Here is an 18,280-nt window from a genome sequence, read left to right on the forward strand (position 1 = left end):
TAAGGCAATCTCCATAAAATCAACACTTTGTATCACCAAGCCGCGCCTCCTCAGGTGTGCTTAGCCTTAGCTTAATCTGATGCACTATATTTTTATGAAAATTATCCAACAATCAGTGATTGAATTTATATCTCAATATGGACTTACTATGTGCTTAGTAAGTTGTGCAGCAGTTTGTATTTTAGATATAGTTGAATGCAGCTTGCTGGGAAATTGAATGGTATATCTCCTTGCTGCTGATTTTCCCGTGCATATTCTAAGTTTACAGCATTTTGAGCTCTACGACCCAAGTTTGGACGTCGTTCGTACCGTGGCATTATTATTAGAAACAAAATTTTGTAAATCAGTAGAAAGAAAATAGAAAAACAGATCTACTGACGGCTGTTGGATGACGCAATGATTATCACAGCTGATTTTAATTTCTGTGTGTGTCCAGCTCACAAATCTTCTCCCATAAGGATTACATGTAAACTTTGAAGGATTGTAGGAAAGAGTCCTGAAGTCGGATCATAAATTTGATAGGCCATAAACCTGATCCTGAACATAACAAACACAGCTTTAAAAAATCATCAAATTCGGTGTACACATAAAAATTTATTGAATGTCAAAATTTGAGGTTTGATTTTTATTTATATAGATCAGATAATCCTAATCAGTTAACTTTATCAATCCAGTCTCTAAACTACTGTTATTTTATCAATATCTTGGATTAGATCTACCAAATTTATTCTTTATTTTTTTATTGATTCATACAATAAATTCATCATCATCATTATTGGCACTACAGCCCATGTAGAGCCTTAGCCTTCACAACCACATCCTTCCACCCTTCTCGACATTCTGCTGTTCTTCTCCATCTTCTTACACCCAGTCTTCGCAAATCCTCTTCCACATCGTCAACCCACCGCTTTCTTGGTCTTCCTACAATAAATTGCATCATCGAAATTATAGGCAAAGAAAAAATAAGGTAACCTAATATATTATTATATTTTATTCTATTGTTTTTTGTACATTTATTAAATATATTTTTTATCTCATCCTTCAAAATTTTCAAATAACTATTCCTAGGGGCCAAAAATTGAGTGGCGAAACAGTGAATTGTGATTTAATAACCTAATATAATACTTTGGAGAACATGAACTTTTTATTAGAATTTGGGAGAGAAATTTTACAGACTCAGTGCCGGTTGCACAACAGCCGGTTAAATTTTATCCGTGATTAATTCTACGAGAACCAATCAGAGAAGCCGTCTTTTCAATAACGCCTTCTCTGATTGGTTCTCGTGGAATTAATCACGTTTAAAGTTTAACCGGCTGTTGTGCAACCGGGCCTTAATCTAGTTTTTGCTTCATGGTCATAATCATATTATAATTATCGTGGTTTGTACAATAAATGAATGAATAAAAAGATTTATTAGACTACTAATGAAACTAATATATTACCTTATCAATCCATTTTCTAGACGTCTAATATGTATCATAGTCTATAATAATTATTAATGAATAATAATAAATATTTATCATAGTCTATGTTTATAAATTATTAATTATTTACTCAAAATTTATGTGTTTCTTTATAGAATTATTTTGTGAATTTGAAGTTTGTTTTATGTATTCACGGAAGTTTTATTATTAATCTATCTAAATTTAAAATTGGTTGTTTTATTCTGATTTGTATATTATTCAGATTGATGATTAAGGCCCGGATGCACAACAGCCGGTTAAATTTTAACCGTGATTAATTTCACGAGAACCAATCAGAGAAACCGTCTTTTCAAAAACGCCTTCTCTGATTGGTTCTCGTGAAATTAATCACGGTTAAAATTTAACCGGCTGTTGTGCAACCGGGCCTTAGTGTATAAATTGAAATAGACATAACCTACATAATATTTGGACAAATTAATACAAAATTAGGAAATTGAAGAGGTTTTGGGCAATAGCCTGTTTTTTTCTTTTCCGACTACTGTATTGTTTACTCTATCCAATAAATAAATAAATAAATATGTTTATAATTATTCTCTCCATGACTTATTTGAGTGCGCTAATTTTCAGATGGTGTAGCTCTGCCAGTAAATCGTAGGCAACGGGTGTACTCGAATGGCACGCTGATAATTGAGCATGTGCAGAGGCAAGCAGATGCCGGCACTTACACGTGTCAGGCCAGGAATCGACAGAAACACTCAGCTCGTAGGGATGTCGAAGTGCAAGTACTTGGTAAGTTAACACTATGATCAAAGATTTATTTATTCAATGATCAATCATTAAAATGATTGAGGAAGGATCAATAGGCCCATCCCGAAAACTATTCAATCTCCGAATTTTGATTCATACACTGAGGGCCAGCTGCACGTACGTCTGTTTAATATGGACATTAACGCTGATTAACAAATAAGCGTTAGTTTTACGGATTCATTTCTGTTCCACAAAGATCGGTTAGTTTTTAATCTCGATTAAGTTTTCCGGTTAACTAACCAAGATTTTAACGGTTTCACAATCCGGCAACACTGTAATTTAAACGACAGATGTTATTATTCTGAACAAATGGTACAAAATTGAGGTTATGTTATTGAAGATGACTGTGATCATTCATTAGGCATGCGCCATAAAAATGTGCTGTCTGTCGCCAGTGTCAAGTGCTATCTGCAGACGAACCAGATCGAAAACTAACATCAAAAATCAGAATCTAATTTTGAATGCTAATATCAGCTAAATAAACTTCTCTATTTTATTAACGGATGAGATTCGTGCATATATTTAGCTCATACTTCGAATTTTGTAGTTTTTTTACCAAAAACTAATTGTAAGACAGCTATCAGTAGGTACCTAATCGGCTTTAGTTGGATTCAATGCCCCGTGAATGGCCTGTTAAAAATCTTTTACGTCGATAAGTTTAACCGGCGTTATTTTTCGATTTTTACCTTTATGCAACTAAATTTTCTTCATTTCAGCTAATCGCCGTTAAAATGGTGCCAACTAATCAGAATTAAAATTTTTTACGCCGGTTAGTTTAATCGGCGTTATCGCTTGAAATTTCTGTTTTGTGCAACCTAAATGCATCGGTTAGCGCTAATCTCGATTAAAGTATAGCATTCAATCGTGATTAAACGTTAACCGACGTACGTGCAACTGGGGGTAAGTCCAAAAAGTAGGTTATGTTTAATTCACTTTTGAATTGGAGTCTTTATTTCACTTTACTTGGTCTTATTTTGTCTTTAAACTTGGTAGAAATCAATTGGCTCTATTGTGTCGTTACTCCTTTCAAAATCGAGTCTTTTTGTCACTGAGGTTAATATATAGCTGCTCAAATTGTGAGAAGTCGTTCATTTATTATTGATCAATGTTAAAAATGCTTCATAGAATGATTGGGGATGAAGAAACAGTATTATCAATCTTTTACAACAAAAGGCAAAGCAGGCTTATTTCTTATAAGCCAGCCGTCTAGGAATTTAGAATAATTTTTATAAAAATTAAAAGACAATAATTCTAACATTTGTGTATTTTCCTATTCATTCATTCTTGCACATGAAAATGTAACTGTATACATGAAATGTTACATGTTTATTAGAACAGCGTTAGAAAATTCACCTTCTTTGGCTGTTCAAATACACAATTCTTATCAGTTTGTGTGTAGAGCTATTTACGCCATTAAGGGCCAGTTTCCGAGCTCGGGATTCAGCTAAGTTCTAGACTTTAAACAGCTGGAGTCAGAAAATTGGCTTCCCGGGGCGTTGTCGCAGTCATAGTCAAAATCACGTTTACATTATATTTCGAAAAACTAGAAAATTGAACACAAAATAAAATAAAGAGGAAATAGTGTAAAGTTTGAGCTATTTTGGATTATTTAGGAATGTTTAATTTCGTCAAGGAAAAACTTTTCCAATGATAAAATAAAGATTGGCATAAAAGCTGCGACTACGCACCGTTTTGGAAAGCACATTTTCTGACTCCAGCTGTTTAAAGTCTAGAACTTAGCCGAATCCCGAGCTCGGAAACCAGCCCTAAGTAAACAGATTGATAAATGGAAAATCAGGAACTATATTGATGTTTTCAAGAGAAGGAATGTTTCTAACATTATAACTATGCAATTTTTTGCGACAATAGAGAGATTCTCATGTTGACATTGAATAGGAAATTATCTTTATTGACTTTAACAATGCATATAGAATTTTTAATCTTTGACATAGTCTATTTCAATAAAATTGTTATCACACACAATTATTATAGCCTACTAGCTCACCCGGCGAACTTCGTACCGCCAGAAAGTCAATGTATCTCATGTCACACTTGACTTTATTTGGTGAATCATGAAATTTATCTAACAGACAATATTTTTATTTAAATCTCAATACGGACTTCCCATGTTCTTAAAACTACCGTTTTAATACCAGTAAACAATTTTATCATAGAGTGACGTGTTTATTACAGCTGGTAAGTTCATATGCTAAATCATATTATCACAACATGATCTTGAATCATGATGATCTTCCCGTTCTACGTTAGCCGCTCGGCCGACAATTTCGAAAACATAAATCTGTAAAATGGATTAATATATAATTATTATTAGCCCCCCTATCAAATTTCTGGTCAGAAACCATCCCCAATATTCACACAACATATTCCCAAAGTTTCATGCCGTTTTGTCAAGTATTTTTCGAGTCTATATTGAACAAACTAACTAACACACAAACAGACATTCATTTTTAAATATAGAGATTATTGGTGATTATTTGCAGTGCCACCGAAGATCCTGCCGATCCAAGAGATGACAAACCTGTTGCGCGAAGGAATGCGCGCCGCCATTTCCTGCCAGATCCTGGAAGGGGACTTGCCCGTCAGCTTCCGCTGGGAACGGGACGGGGTGGGGGGTCAACTGGGCCCTGGCACCACGACGAGGCGACTCGACGAGTACTCGACGTCGCTCGTCATCGAACGCATCAGCTCAAGTCACAGTGGTAACTACACCTGTATCGCTCACAATGTCGCCGGCGAGGAGCATTTCACTGTGCCGCTCACTGTCAACGGTCAGTCACCGACAAATTTTGCGTTATTTCCTGCATTATTTTTGGGTTATTGTATTGTTTTTTATATCTCAAACCCTTAAAATTTCTTTCTTAGTTGTAATTGCTTGATAAATTATTAGTAGGCTATGTTAGGTATTCAATGATTGATTTTTTCACTATAACAGAGTTTCTCGGTCTGCAGCAGCTCCTCCATGCGTACAGGGACAGGGAAGCTTTCCTTGCATGCGAGTATTTATTGTCAAAGGGATGTATATTATCATAAAATGTATGTAATAATCATAAGTTTTATCAATTATTATTATATTAGCTTAGACTCTAGATTAATAATTATTCTTCCTTTTTCATAAATTGTTTTTTGACAATTAAAAGTTTTTATTATTATTACAATTATATAATTTTCAATAAAGCATGCAATAATGAAATACTCAGAAATCAATGCAATGATTTTTCCTGCTTTTGAACAATAACAAAATTAAATGTAATGACTAATAACTTAATGACTAATATTATTCTAGTAGGGTGCATGATAGAATTATCGTGTGTGATATATAAGATAAGCTTCGTAGAGTTAACCGTATCACCGAATTTTTTTGAACAATAACAGAATTGAATCCATAAAGAATAAATGAGACACAGATGTTGCCAATACCACTTTAATTTTGTTTTAACAAAAGGACCATGGTTTCGGGGCTACACCTGCCCCATCCTTAGCTAGACTGGTGTTTTCAGTTGGCTACATAAGTAACAGGAAGTTCCAGACTTGAACACTAGTCTACCTGAGGATGGGGCAGGTGTAGCCCCGAAACCATAGTCCTTTGTTTAAACAAAATTAAAGTGATATTGACAACATCTGTGTCTCATTTATTCATTATGAAGAATACCACAATATCTCTTCAAAAACAATCAGTTCCTTAGAATTCAATGTAATGACTAATGACTTGATGACGAATATTATTCTATAGTGTGGTCCACGTTATAATGTCAGTGTGTGATTTGCAATGGTGCTGCTATCCTTGCCTATCGTTCAACAAAGCAGATGGTGCTATCTCTTTCACGCATTGCGATGTAGAACAATGTAGAAATTCAATTAATTGACAAAATATTTAATCTCAATCATGAAAATTTATTATTACATATTCAAAAAATGTATTTTATTGACAAATAAAATATGGTTAACCATATCCAACAATAATGAACAGTTAAATTCATCAGATATACCAGTATCAGCTGTTTGGGTGGCAAGGCTGAAATCTGGCAACCCTTTTCTCCTATCATCCTACACTGCCATTATAACGTGGACATCACTATAGTAGGATGCATGATAGAATCATCGTGTGTGCTGAGATAAGCTTCGTAGAGTTAACCTTATCGGAGTAATGGTCCCCAATTCACACAGAAGTGGTGTATGGCACGGATGTAGCGCGCAGTTTTTCCACCTATATGAACATATTGTCTAATGCTAACAGAAGTGAGTTGGTACCTCTTCGTCAATAATTATAATTATATTTCTACGTCAATAATTATAATACACGAACCATTATTATGTTAACATATGGGAGTGGCGTCAAGCGCCAAGTCCGTGCCATATATCGCTCACTTCTGTGTGAATTGAGTCTTATGGTGCATTTTTGTTCATGTAACAATGACCACAATATCCACACAATAACCACAATAATATCCACAATATCCTGCCACTCAAATGTACTCCGAAAGGAGTTCTTTTTGTCTTCTTGGTTGTCAACCATTGTCGCATAATCGAAAACGTAGGCCTTCCCTGGAAACTTAAAAAATGTATCAGATCATAACAAATAGCTGGAGTATAGGTATATCACTCACCGTAATGTATGGACCTATTATTATAGTCAGCACTAATAAATTCCATTTCCAATGAGTTGACACCACTTTCAACTTGATTTAGAATCAGATGTTAGCTGCGGCATGCAATGAATAACTCAATGCATTTCAACTCATTATTTCGGATTCCAACTCGGGCTGACAAGCTGAATGAACCTTACTTTACCGTACCTTACCTGACCTACTATACTGTACGACATTGCCTTCTCCTTAGGGCACAGCAACCCAAATAAGGAGGGTTAACTATCAGTGTTTCAAAACGAAATGTCAATTTTTAATTTATGTTTGATTACAGTACCTCCAAGATGGACTGTAGAGCCTTCTGACGCGAACATAGCTGCAGGTCAGGACATAACACTTCACTGTCAGGCCGATGGCTATCCCATTCCGACAATCATATGGAAGAAAGCAGTCGGTAATTATCTATTATTTTATCTTTACCGTTCGACTCTCAAGAATTCTCTAATCAAATTATTTTATCACTTTTTTGCTATTGAAAAGAACGACTAGCAGTCACAGTAAGTAGTGAATACATTCATTTATTGGGAAAATTTGACTGCTAGAGTGAGGTCCACGTTATAATGGCAGTGTTTGATTAGCAATGGTATTGCTATCCTTGTCTATCATTCAACAAAGCGGATAGCGATATCTGTTTCTTGCTTTGCTCTGTTGCCAGATCGTCTTTTAACAATGTAGAATTGATAATTAATTTACAAAATATTTCATCATAATTATGAAAATTCATTTCTTGCTTAATAAAATGTAATTGATTATTTTAAACTAGAATGAACAGTTAATATTACATTAATAAACCTGTATCAGCTGCCGTCTATAGAAGGCATTGACAAGACGGATGATCGGCAACGTTGTTCTTCTATCTTCCTCAACTGCCATTATAACGTGGACCTCACTATAGTTTTTCTTCTTGCTAGCAAAAAGTGATTTAATAAGCAGTTTGTGATGGAAAACAACATCAAATAATTACAACTCCCAGACGTAAATGTGTTATATTGATTGTCATTAAAACTAGACTCAGTGACTAACCATCAATTTCCATTTCACTATAAATATCACACTTTGAAAAACTATAAAACTTCATTCATCTCTTTTCTGTATAGGGCTACTTTTTATAGAAATAGAAAGAAAAATAAAAATCTCAGTACCCTTTATGAATATTATTTAATCACAACATGTTTCAAGACATTGATGCCATTTTCAAGTGATCACTTGAAAATGGCATCAATGTCCGAAACATGTTGTGATTAAATAATTCATAAAGGGTACTGAGATTTTTATTTTTCTTTCTATTTCTATAAAACTTCAGTTTATCCATTGATGATGACTCAAATAATTCTAAGATTGTGAGAGCAGTAAAAATTATAATCTGCATACACCATCACAAATTGATTTTTAACTACCTACGGTAGTTTAACAGTAAATTAATGATAAATTGCATTTGTTCAAATGCTAATGAATGAATGATTATTTTAAAGCGCTTTTAATGGATTTTTGTTTGATAATAAATTAGGTATTTCCCAATTCTTCTTATAAATGGCCTATATAGTAGGGACTATGCCTACACCTCAAAGAATTGCTCAAAAAATGTACTATTACGAGGTCTGTATTTAAATTGGGGTGTACCACGGTATATCAAGGTGAAAGCTAAAGACTGCAACAAAATGTACTATAACGAAGATCGTAATGTATCGAAAAACCACTGTATTCTAGTTTTCTGACTGGAAGATTGCAAATCTTTCATTCAAAAACATTTAATAAAAATATTGTTCAGTGAACAATTAAAATTTTCAATGTCTTCAAGTTTGATTATATTGTACACGGGTAAAATAAATAAATGTTCAATTCCCCCCAAAAAAACTAAAACTACTACATCAATTCAATTCAATTCAATTTATTTGCCATATATACAAGATTTATACAATTACAAATTCACGTAATAATTGGGTACATCAATTAATTACAGGAAATATTAGATAAATCACAATCACATGCAATAGTTAGTTACAATAAAAATCTCTTATAATGTGTCTTCTACATGTTTAGTGTTTTCTGAGTGGAAATTGACCTACTCCACTATGGAGCACCATGTTCTATAGTAGGTTAAATGAATGAATGAAGTATTAAATTCTACTATTATCTTTTACAGGTGATCATCCAGGAGAATACAAGGATTTTTTATACGAACCAAATATAAATTTTTATAGGAATGGAACATTGCAATTTGTACATATCAATAAAGATAGTGAAGGACATTACCTCTGTGAGGCGAAGAATGAAATCGGAACTGGGGTCAGCAAGGTTATTTTTCTCAAAGTCAATGGTGAGTGTCTGTATAAATCATTATTTTCTCTGTATATATTTTCAATAGTAGATAAGTAGCATATTTCTCAAAAATTGAAGCTTGAAACGATTTGGTTCTTCTGTAACTTGGCGTTTCCATTCATTTGTGAGTGGTACATTCAAAATCAAAATATTTATTGCCGAAAACATTGAACAATGTTATAACAACGTCAGTAGATGAAGAATTACAACAGAGCATAAATAATAGGCTAAAAATTACACAAACAACACAAATAAACAATTACACAAATAATGTACAGGAGCTTTCATTGGAATTATATAAATATCTCAGCAACTAAAATTGAATTCGCACACATATCAAAAACTTAACGACACACTACCTGCTTAGTGCAAAATCTGAGTTAAAGTAATCCTTAATAGAATAGAAACACTTTTGAATGAGTATTTTATTTATATAGAACTTGAAATGATTCTCATCCATTACTCTAACCTCGAGTGGTAATTTATTAAATATCTTAATACTCATGTAGTGCCAATTTTTCTGAGCCGTAGTCCGATGGTGAGCGTCAATTCAAATATCTTGCCAACTTCTTGTATTGTAATCGTGAATGTTGGCATTCAGAGTACATTTGTGCGCGTGCTTCCTCATATATAACAAACATGTAAATATTTAGAGAGAGGGAAGAGTCAATAGTTTCAAGTTCAAGAAGAGTGGCTTACAAGTTGCCAGTGTTGGTGCATGACAAATTATTATTCTTACTGCTTTCTTCTGAAGCTTGAATATTAATCATTGAATGCATTTTAAATTAAAAGAAGATATGTGTCATCAGTGTCTATCAAATCAAAGACAGTGAATTCTACTGGTTTGCTGTATTTCGCAAGTATTACTAGCAATTCCTTTTACTGTAGATGTTAATTGGAGTGAAAAGTGCCAAAAATTCCTTTGGGAGGAATTAATCAATTAATCAATCTTCTTCTAAATGTTTCATTTTTCTTCATAGCTCCTGCTCACTTTCCGCAAAAATCGAAACAGATGCAGGTTGAGAAAGGAGATAGTGCTCATCTTCAGTGCACCGCCCTTGGGGATAATCCAATTGAAATCATGTGGAAAGTAGGTGGACAACGAATATCCGAAGACATGGATCAAAGGTCAGTTTTTCAAATCAAACAAAGAAAACATATTTTTTCCCTTAATATTCTGAAAATCCACTCTATTCTAATGTCAGCTATAATCTTATGTCATATTCTCAAATCAAGCTTTATTCCATCACATATTTACTTTCCTTGCCCTATTACCATAGGTAAGGAAATTATTGCTTTCCGAAAAAATTAAGGTACCCTAATTTCTAAATTTCCTTACGTTTCAAGGTCCTCTAAGTCCAAAAAAGTGGTTTTTGGGTATTGGTCTGTGTGTGTTGTGTGTATGTGTGTCTGTGTACACGATATCTCATCTCCCAATTAACGGAATGACTTGAAATTTGGAACTTAAGGTCCTTACAATATAAGAATCCGACACGAACAATTTCGATTGAATGTAATTCAAGATGGCGGCTAAAATGGCAAAAATATTGTCAAAAACAGGGTTATTCGCGATTTTCTCGAAAACGCCTACAACGATTTTGATCAATATTTATACCTAAAATAGTCATTAATAAGCTCTATCAACTGCCACTAGTCTTATATCTGTAAAAATCTCAGGAGCTCCGTCCCATCCATGCAAAGTTTGATTTTAGATTCCCAATTATCAGGCTTCAGATACAATTAAAACAAAAAAAATCAAGTGGAAAAGATTGAGCATAAAAATCTCTACAATTAAAAATGTTCAGTAACATTTTCACAAAAAATTGAAAATAAGCTCGAAATTCGAGAAAATTTGATCATTCAATTGCAAACTGTTGGCAACTGTTGATACTATTAAATCATTCACTATGAAGAGATAGCAGACCTCGTGTGTCTCCAGCGTTATTGTCCTGTCACCAGCTGGCTCAGATCTTTGAATAGTAGACTTGAGATGCGCGTGAAAACTAACGTCAGTTGATCAATTTTCATAACGGCAAGGAAAGTTGTGTGAGTGCGCCACACCTGATTTTTTAAATACAGTACTATCTATTGCTAGAATCTAAATATCATATTATACAGATTCACAATGATCAAATGAAAATAGGTATTTATATTAAAATATGTGGAATCAGGGAGATTGACACTGCTGTATTCTATATTATAATGTCAGCTATATGGAGTCATTGAGAATACTTCATCATTGGTTTTGCAGGTACACAATAAGGGAACAGAAGTTGGATGATGGAATGGTATCAGAGTTGGGAATCACCCGAGCCTACCGGCATGACACCGGTGTATTCTCTTGTCATGGCAGCAACTCCTATGGACAGGACGATATGGCTATTCAGCTGATAGTACAAGGTAGGCACAAATATTATTGAAGCTTGTCGACAGTCAATGGCGAAGGTCTGTCTTTATACAGTAACTGTCTCAAGAAATATTATCACCAATATCATTTGTCAAATGTGGATCAACAAAATTATGCACAGTAATTTCATGGATTGCGGCAATTTTTATCGTGCTGTATCTGCTAGAGACCATGAAATTCCAATATCATAATGTCAAAAATGTACATCAAAACATTTTTCTAGGTTATCTATCTTTTAAAGATTATTTATTTTACACATTGAAATTCACAATATCATTCTCTGGGAAAGGAACAACAGGCTTAAAGCCCAAAACTGTCCTTTTCCAAAATTTGCATAGAAATTGTTCAAAAATAGGTTATGTTCATCACTTCATAAGTTTTGAGTCCAACATGTATATTATTGTGAAGAACTATCTCTGTAACTTATTCGATCTATTTACTTGAAAAACTCTGAAAGTGTCTTACTTAAAGTAAGAAATTTTACTTAAAATACTCTGTTTAGGTGTCGTTTATTTATCCATCCAATGGAAAAGTTGTCATTCACTATAATATTTTTAATACTGTATTTATTATTGGGGTTACAAATCTCACATTTCTGAGATGGAGAGTGTTATCTCTGCTTGTTTGTTTCTTATATAGGAACAAATACTGAAACCATTTAATGAGTCGTACATTGTATTTGAGGTGGGGTGGGGAATTATACAGCATATCCAGCTCAAAATCAGATTGGATGGTTCTATTTAAGAACTTCATAAACTGAAAGAATAAGACGTTGATGTTGTCAATACCACTTTAATTTATTCGAAAATTAATTCATCTTACAGAACCAGGTATCATGGTAACTCCTACCACATCTTCAGCTGAACTGAAACTGTCTGCTGAATCAGTTCAGCTGAAGATGTGGTAGGTGTTACCATGAAAGCTGGTTCTGTAAGATGAATTAATTTTCGAATAAATAAAGTGGTATTGACAACATCTTATACTTTCAATTATGGAGTTATACCATAACATCTCATACCATACAATCAAATTATTAACTTCATAAACCGCAAATATTATCATCTTCATCAAGCTTGAAGTAATAAACCAATTTCCCCTGTAATAATTTATTTATATAGGATACTATTAAATTGTTAATATTTAATTTAGTAATTGGTAATTTAATATCCTTTGATCATGTTACTGAATAGCTCATTATCACATTTCATCTAGTTGTGTACATGGATTTAAGTGAAGTTTGACTTTTCAACTTGACGATTTTCAGAGGTTCCTGAGATGCCAAAAAATATAAGAGTGAACGACCAACAGAGTAGATCAGTGCAATTACAATGGACGCAGCCGTATGCTGGAAATAGTCCCATCACCAGCTACATTGTCCAATATAAACATGCTAGAGGTATGTAGTATCATAGAGGAAAGAGCTTAGTATTCTTCAATAGGTATTATATATGTATCCATTCTTTCACAATTAATTCACTTACGTGTAGCAGCCCCTGTGGGTTGGGCGAGCTTTGAGTCGAACATCGTACTCAAGAATGTGTTGAAAACCAGAATTCACCCACAGTATCCATGCTTGTCGTAGGAGGCGACTAAAATGGACCTCAAGGCAACTCCAGAAGTTGCCTTGACTTCAAACCCACGTGATCTGCCCCATTAGGGCAGTTCCGAAGGGGCAAAAATAAAAACCCAAGAGACCAGAGATTGGTGAAACTCCAGGCACAAATGTGGGTCAAGAGGCTGAGTCAAGGAAGGGTGGCCGGGCGCCCTAGAGGCAACCTGGCCGCCCCTTCCTCAGCGGAAGGACCTACAAAGAAGGCCAGGAGTGGAACTCATGTAGGTCACGAGGACTAATCAGTCTGAAGAGTCTGCCAAGCATATCACACTGGATTGCGACAAGGATTGCAACCAGGTGATGAATGGAATGCTAGTATAGGGAAAAACTCCTGGTTCTTGTAAAGGACATAGGTATTGGTTTGCCCAACTAACATACTACTTGGGAACACAATAAGCTTCGGTTGACGTGTGGGGTTCTTTGAACCTTTGGATCCTTGAATCCGTCCCTTCAAAAACAATAAACAATAATACGTGTAGCAAGTGCTATTAGTAAAATATAGGTAGTGCTTTTAAGTATAAGTGATCTTCAAAAGGTATTATACGTGCTGGATATCCATTCTTCCTCACAATTAAATCAACTTACATAGCAAGTGCTGTAAGTGTACCATCATCAGGGTCGGATGATAACCCACACTAGGTCGAAACGATCGTCACTGCTATAAGTAAATCTTTATTTCACATCAAAATGTTTTTTTTTTTTCAATTCAATGTATCGTGAATTAATATACTACTATACAATAATTATTGCTATATACACTACATTTATAGACTACTTATTATTTATAATTGAATACAAGATTAGACATAGAATTTTGAGTCGAATTTTTAGACTCTTTTTAGAGTTCAGGGTTGGGTAGGGAGGTATGGATGATTTGAAATCACAGTTACACACTCATTTGTAACCGAAACTCGAAAAAAATTTTGTGTGTACTTTGGATGTTGCTTTTATAAAAATTAAAGAGGAAAAAATTATAACATTGATTATGTACGAAAATAGCAACTGTTAAAAATGCTGTCCGTTTTTGTCCATATACTCCCGTAGACGTTGTGAGAAGTTGTCCATACTCCTCTGAAGCAATGCACGTGGTACCGCTCGAATTTCTTGTGTTATTGTTTCACTCAGGGCTTCAAGGGTTCGTGGTTTGTTTATGTATACACGTGCTTTTAGGTAGTCCCATTAAAGCAAAATATTGGCCCTTACTTTTTTCGAGAAAACTGTATTCATTTTTTATTATTCTATTTTTGCTTCTCAAAACAACGATTTAATGTAATAATCAGAAGCTACTGTCAGTAATGGCTTGATGTAATTTGGAAATTTCATTAAATTATCTGTCTGAAATTCAAATGAATCAGTTCAGTTGACTAGATGAATTTCATACTAGAAGCCAGATCCACTTCAAGGAATATCAGTGCCTCTTTCAAAATTAAAACTTTTCTGACCATTTCAAATATTTTTAGAATAATATACTAATTAGAGTAATAATAACTGATTCATTGTTGCATGACTTTCATTCAATTTCTAAAAGCAAATTTGAATGATAGAGAAAACTATCACGTACTTACTCTGCACAATAAATAATATTTTCATTTTGATATGGATGCGTTTAATGTATTTTGGCGAGAAAATTTGAATTGAAACAAGCAATATTTCTTCTTATAGCAATCCATGTCTATGTCTGTGATTGGTAACCACTTGCTTCTCTATCTGTCAACATATTTATTAATAAATATTTATTTACTTATTTATTATTTATTTATTATTTATTTACTTATTATTTATTTATATTTATTTATTTATTATTTATTTATTTATTATTTATTTAAGATACATATGAGAGCACACAGATAATATTCCACAAAGAATGAAAAGTTTTTCTGAAAAATATACATTACAGAAAATGAAATTACAGAAAAACACAATTTTAGATAGCAGAAAAAATAAACACAGCAAATAATAAAATGAAATAAAATAGAAAAACAAAACAAAAAAGCTTCTACGATTATACAGAAGTCATTCTAGGAAGAGAGGAAAAAATAGTAATGATAGTTAATGATGAGTAGTTAACTTGTCTCATTTTTTTCCATCTTTGATCTGTTTTATTCTTTGTAGAATCGCCTTGGCCAACCGAGCCTGCAAAAGTAGTCGTTCCTGGAACACATACTACTGCCACTGTTCAAAACCTGAGTCCGGATACCACCTATTATTTGAGAATAATTGCTGAGAATAGATTGGGTTTGAGCGAGCCAAGTGAAGTCATTCAAGTTTCAACCCAAGAAGAAGGTACGAATGCGTTTCTAATAAGTGATGATAATGTTTTGTTTTAAGATGCAACAACTCATACATATTAAGTCAATGATAATTCTCAATTTTATATAGAACCATTTCATATCATTTTATTAGACCGTTCAAATTACTTCGGCTGATACAATACCCTGAAAGCTCTGATAGATAAAATCTTGAAAGCTCACTTTTCTGATGCTCATTTAATGATGTATGGCCTAAGAATATAGCCTACAATATAACAATAAAATAGTTATTTGTGCAACTAGTGCGCGAAGTGACAGTTTGCTGCACCGAAAGAAACGGCCGGGAATGGTTTCTTGAGTGCAGCAGAGGAACTTCGCGCACGTATTTCACATTTAATTTTTCATACAGTTACCATTGAATATGAAAAGTGGGTAATTATGGATAAAATGATGGCTGAAATCCATCAAATGTGAGTGTGTGTGTGTGATGCTGTTATTAATAACAACCTTAATTTATTTTAAAATTAATAATCCAATTGAAGTTGAAAATTCTCAGCCAAAGTTCCCATCTTTATTCATTCAAGAATCAGAAAAAATACAGATAAAACAAAAAATTCGCATTCAAAATACACACCAACAGCTGGTTTGGGATGACTGCAAAATGGCTGAACCGACAAGCGCGCGACCTAGCGGGAAGAATCGTACCTAACTTCGTTTCATCCAGCTAAAAACAGTATTCAGATATTTAGAATTATGATTAACTAGAATTACCGAAAAATACTATAAGTAAACTAAAAAATATTTATAAAATAACATAGACAACAGAAAATATTTTATTGTAGTATATTCTAATGTTATTTTATTAATTTTATTGACATGGATTTCGAACGGTAATTATTTAACCTGAAAATTCGAATTTCATAATGTGTGTTTGCTACATTTCTCATTGCTTGAAATAATTACTGTCAATAGAAAATAAACATTATTTATTATTAAATGATGAGAATTTATTATTTAATTATGATTTAGATAAACATTATTCTTGTTTTGGATTTCTAGATTGGGATCTTATCATAAATGTAGGGTAGCCATTGAAATGATTCTTATCTAAATCTAACCACAGTCATTGTTACCAACATAATTTTTGTTTTCGTGCACTCATCCTCCATATAACCCACCAACTATTTTGTGTTGCCATGTTGCAAAATCTGGAGTGCAGGAAAAATTTTTCCCGCACTAGAGCGGAAAAGTGATTCTTTGCGTTCTGTAATCAGTGCAGGAATGGCCACTTTTCAAGGTAATTGTAGGAAAATAATATAACAATATAGCTTACTATATTACCAAACCAAACAAGTAGGTGCCAATTATTGTATTTATTTCCCTTATGTGAGGTGAAGCCCAACTCTGTGTAGCCGACAAACTCAAGGCTTTTAGGTGTGTTCTATGAAACTATGTGAAAAGCTATCATAAGACGAACTTTGTGTGCAAATGAAACCCTTAAGCTGGTGGTTCGTTTGTGCGTAAATGCCGTCGTTGACCACGACAGGGAGAGAATCTCAGATTGGGTGGATTTCAATTTGTCTACATAACCTAAATATTATGTTCAATTATGTTTTAATGGGGCAGGTTGAGCTTATACTTTTAAATGGCAATATGTTGATATTATTAGAAATTTTTAATTCTTTAATAATAAAGACAAATAATGAAAAGTTATTTAATCAGCTATTTGAGCACACTTGCAACTTGGACAATACGAATGTCAACTGCGGAAATTTAGGCACAAACGAAAATGCACCTTTAGAAAATAAAAAAATGAATCCACACTTGATAGAAAATTGAATTGACATAATAAGTCAAATAATAATTATTCACGATCTTCCTTGATACCGAATATCAACTGCAATACGGTATCACAGCTGTACGATCTTTTCAACTTGAAGGATTCATTATTTTCCGATTAGTATTTAATATTCATCGATACAATAATTTCAAATCATAATTTAGATATTGTGTTCATATTTCAAGGGATTTTACATGAATAGAATCTCCAACGTCTGCCACATAGTCTATTTTCAACCGAATGCTTCAATATTTTTATCCCTCTAGCACCCACTGGAATACCACAGGAAATCTTCGACGGAGATCTCGGTGACGTGTTTCATAGATACTGCGTCTATATTTCAAGTGATTTTACTTGTTTACATAAATGGAACCTTCAACAGCTACCGCATATTCTATTATCAACCGTATGCTTCAATTTTTATCCCACTTTTCAACCGAATATCTCAATCTCTTTTGCAGCGCCAACAGGAGTACCGCGGGAAATCCAGGCGGAAGCACATAGCTCTACTGAGATCTCGGTGACGTGGAAGGCGCCGGCCAGGGAGTTGTGGAACGGCGACCTGCTCGGCTACTACGTCAGCTACAGCGAAATGTCGCCGGCGACTGGGGCGGGCGAAGCGAGCACGACACCACAGAGCGTGAAGACGGTGGAGGTGTCAACCAGCGGTGGCTTGAAGTGGAGTGGCGAGGTTGTGCTACAGAGTCTCTCCATGTACACGCCCTATGTCATCACTGTGCAGGCGTTCAACAGCAAGGGATCAGGGCCTATGTCGGAGCCCATCCAAGCGCGTACTTTGGAGGGAGGTTAGTGTTGGCGCAATGAGACTCACTAGTAGTTCTGTGAACAGTAGACCTCACGCAGTTATAAACCACAGCCTCCTCTGATACTGTTCATCAGAGTGAATTCTGTCGTGTCGGCGAGATATCGGTGTGAAAACGATGATTGTTTGTTAATA

General features: G+C 34.2%; 1 protein-coding gene across 1 annotated transcript in view; it reads left to right on the forward strand.

The window, feature by feature from the left end:
- The window catches only part of LOC111049177 (Down syndrome cell adhesion molecule-like protein Dscam2), a 390,077-nt gene that overhangs the window by 343,892 nt on the left and 27,905 nt on the right, over positions 1 to 18,280 (forward strand). Inside the window, 9 exon segments of the mRNA XM_039422097.1 lie at positions 2,052 to 2,213; positions 4,733 to 5,020; positions 7,170 to 7,289; positions 9,039 to 9,212; positions 10,195 to 10,342; positions 11,466 to 11,614; positions 12,886 to 13,017; positions 15,346 to 15,516; positions 17,784 to 18,128. Of these exon segments, the coding sequence (XP_039278031.1) occupies positions 2,052 to 2,213; positions 4,733 to 5,020; positions 7,170 to 7,289; positions 9,039 to 9,212; positions 10,195 to 10,342; positions 11,466 to 11,614; positions 12,886 to 13,017; positions 15,346 to 15,516; positions 17,784 to 18,128 (1,689 nt within the window).

Source organism: Nilaparvata lugens, chromosome 2 (assembly GCF_014356525.2).
Source record: "Nilaparvata lugens isolate BPH chromosome 2, ASM1435652v1, whole genome shotgun sequence".
Classification (NCBI taxonomy): Eukaryota; Metazoa; Arthropoda; class Insecta; order Hemiptera; family Delphacidae; genus Nilaparvata; species Nilaparvata lugens.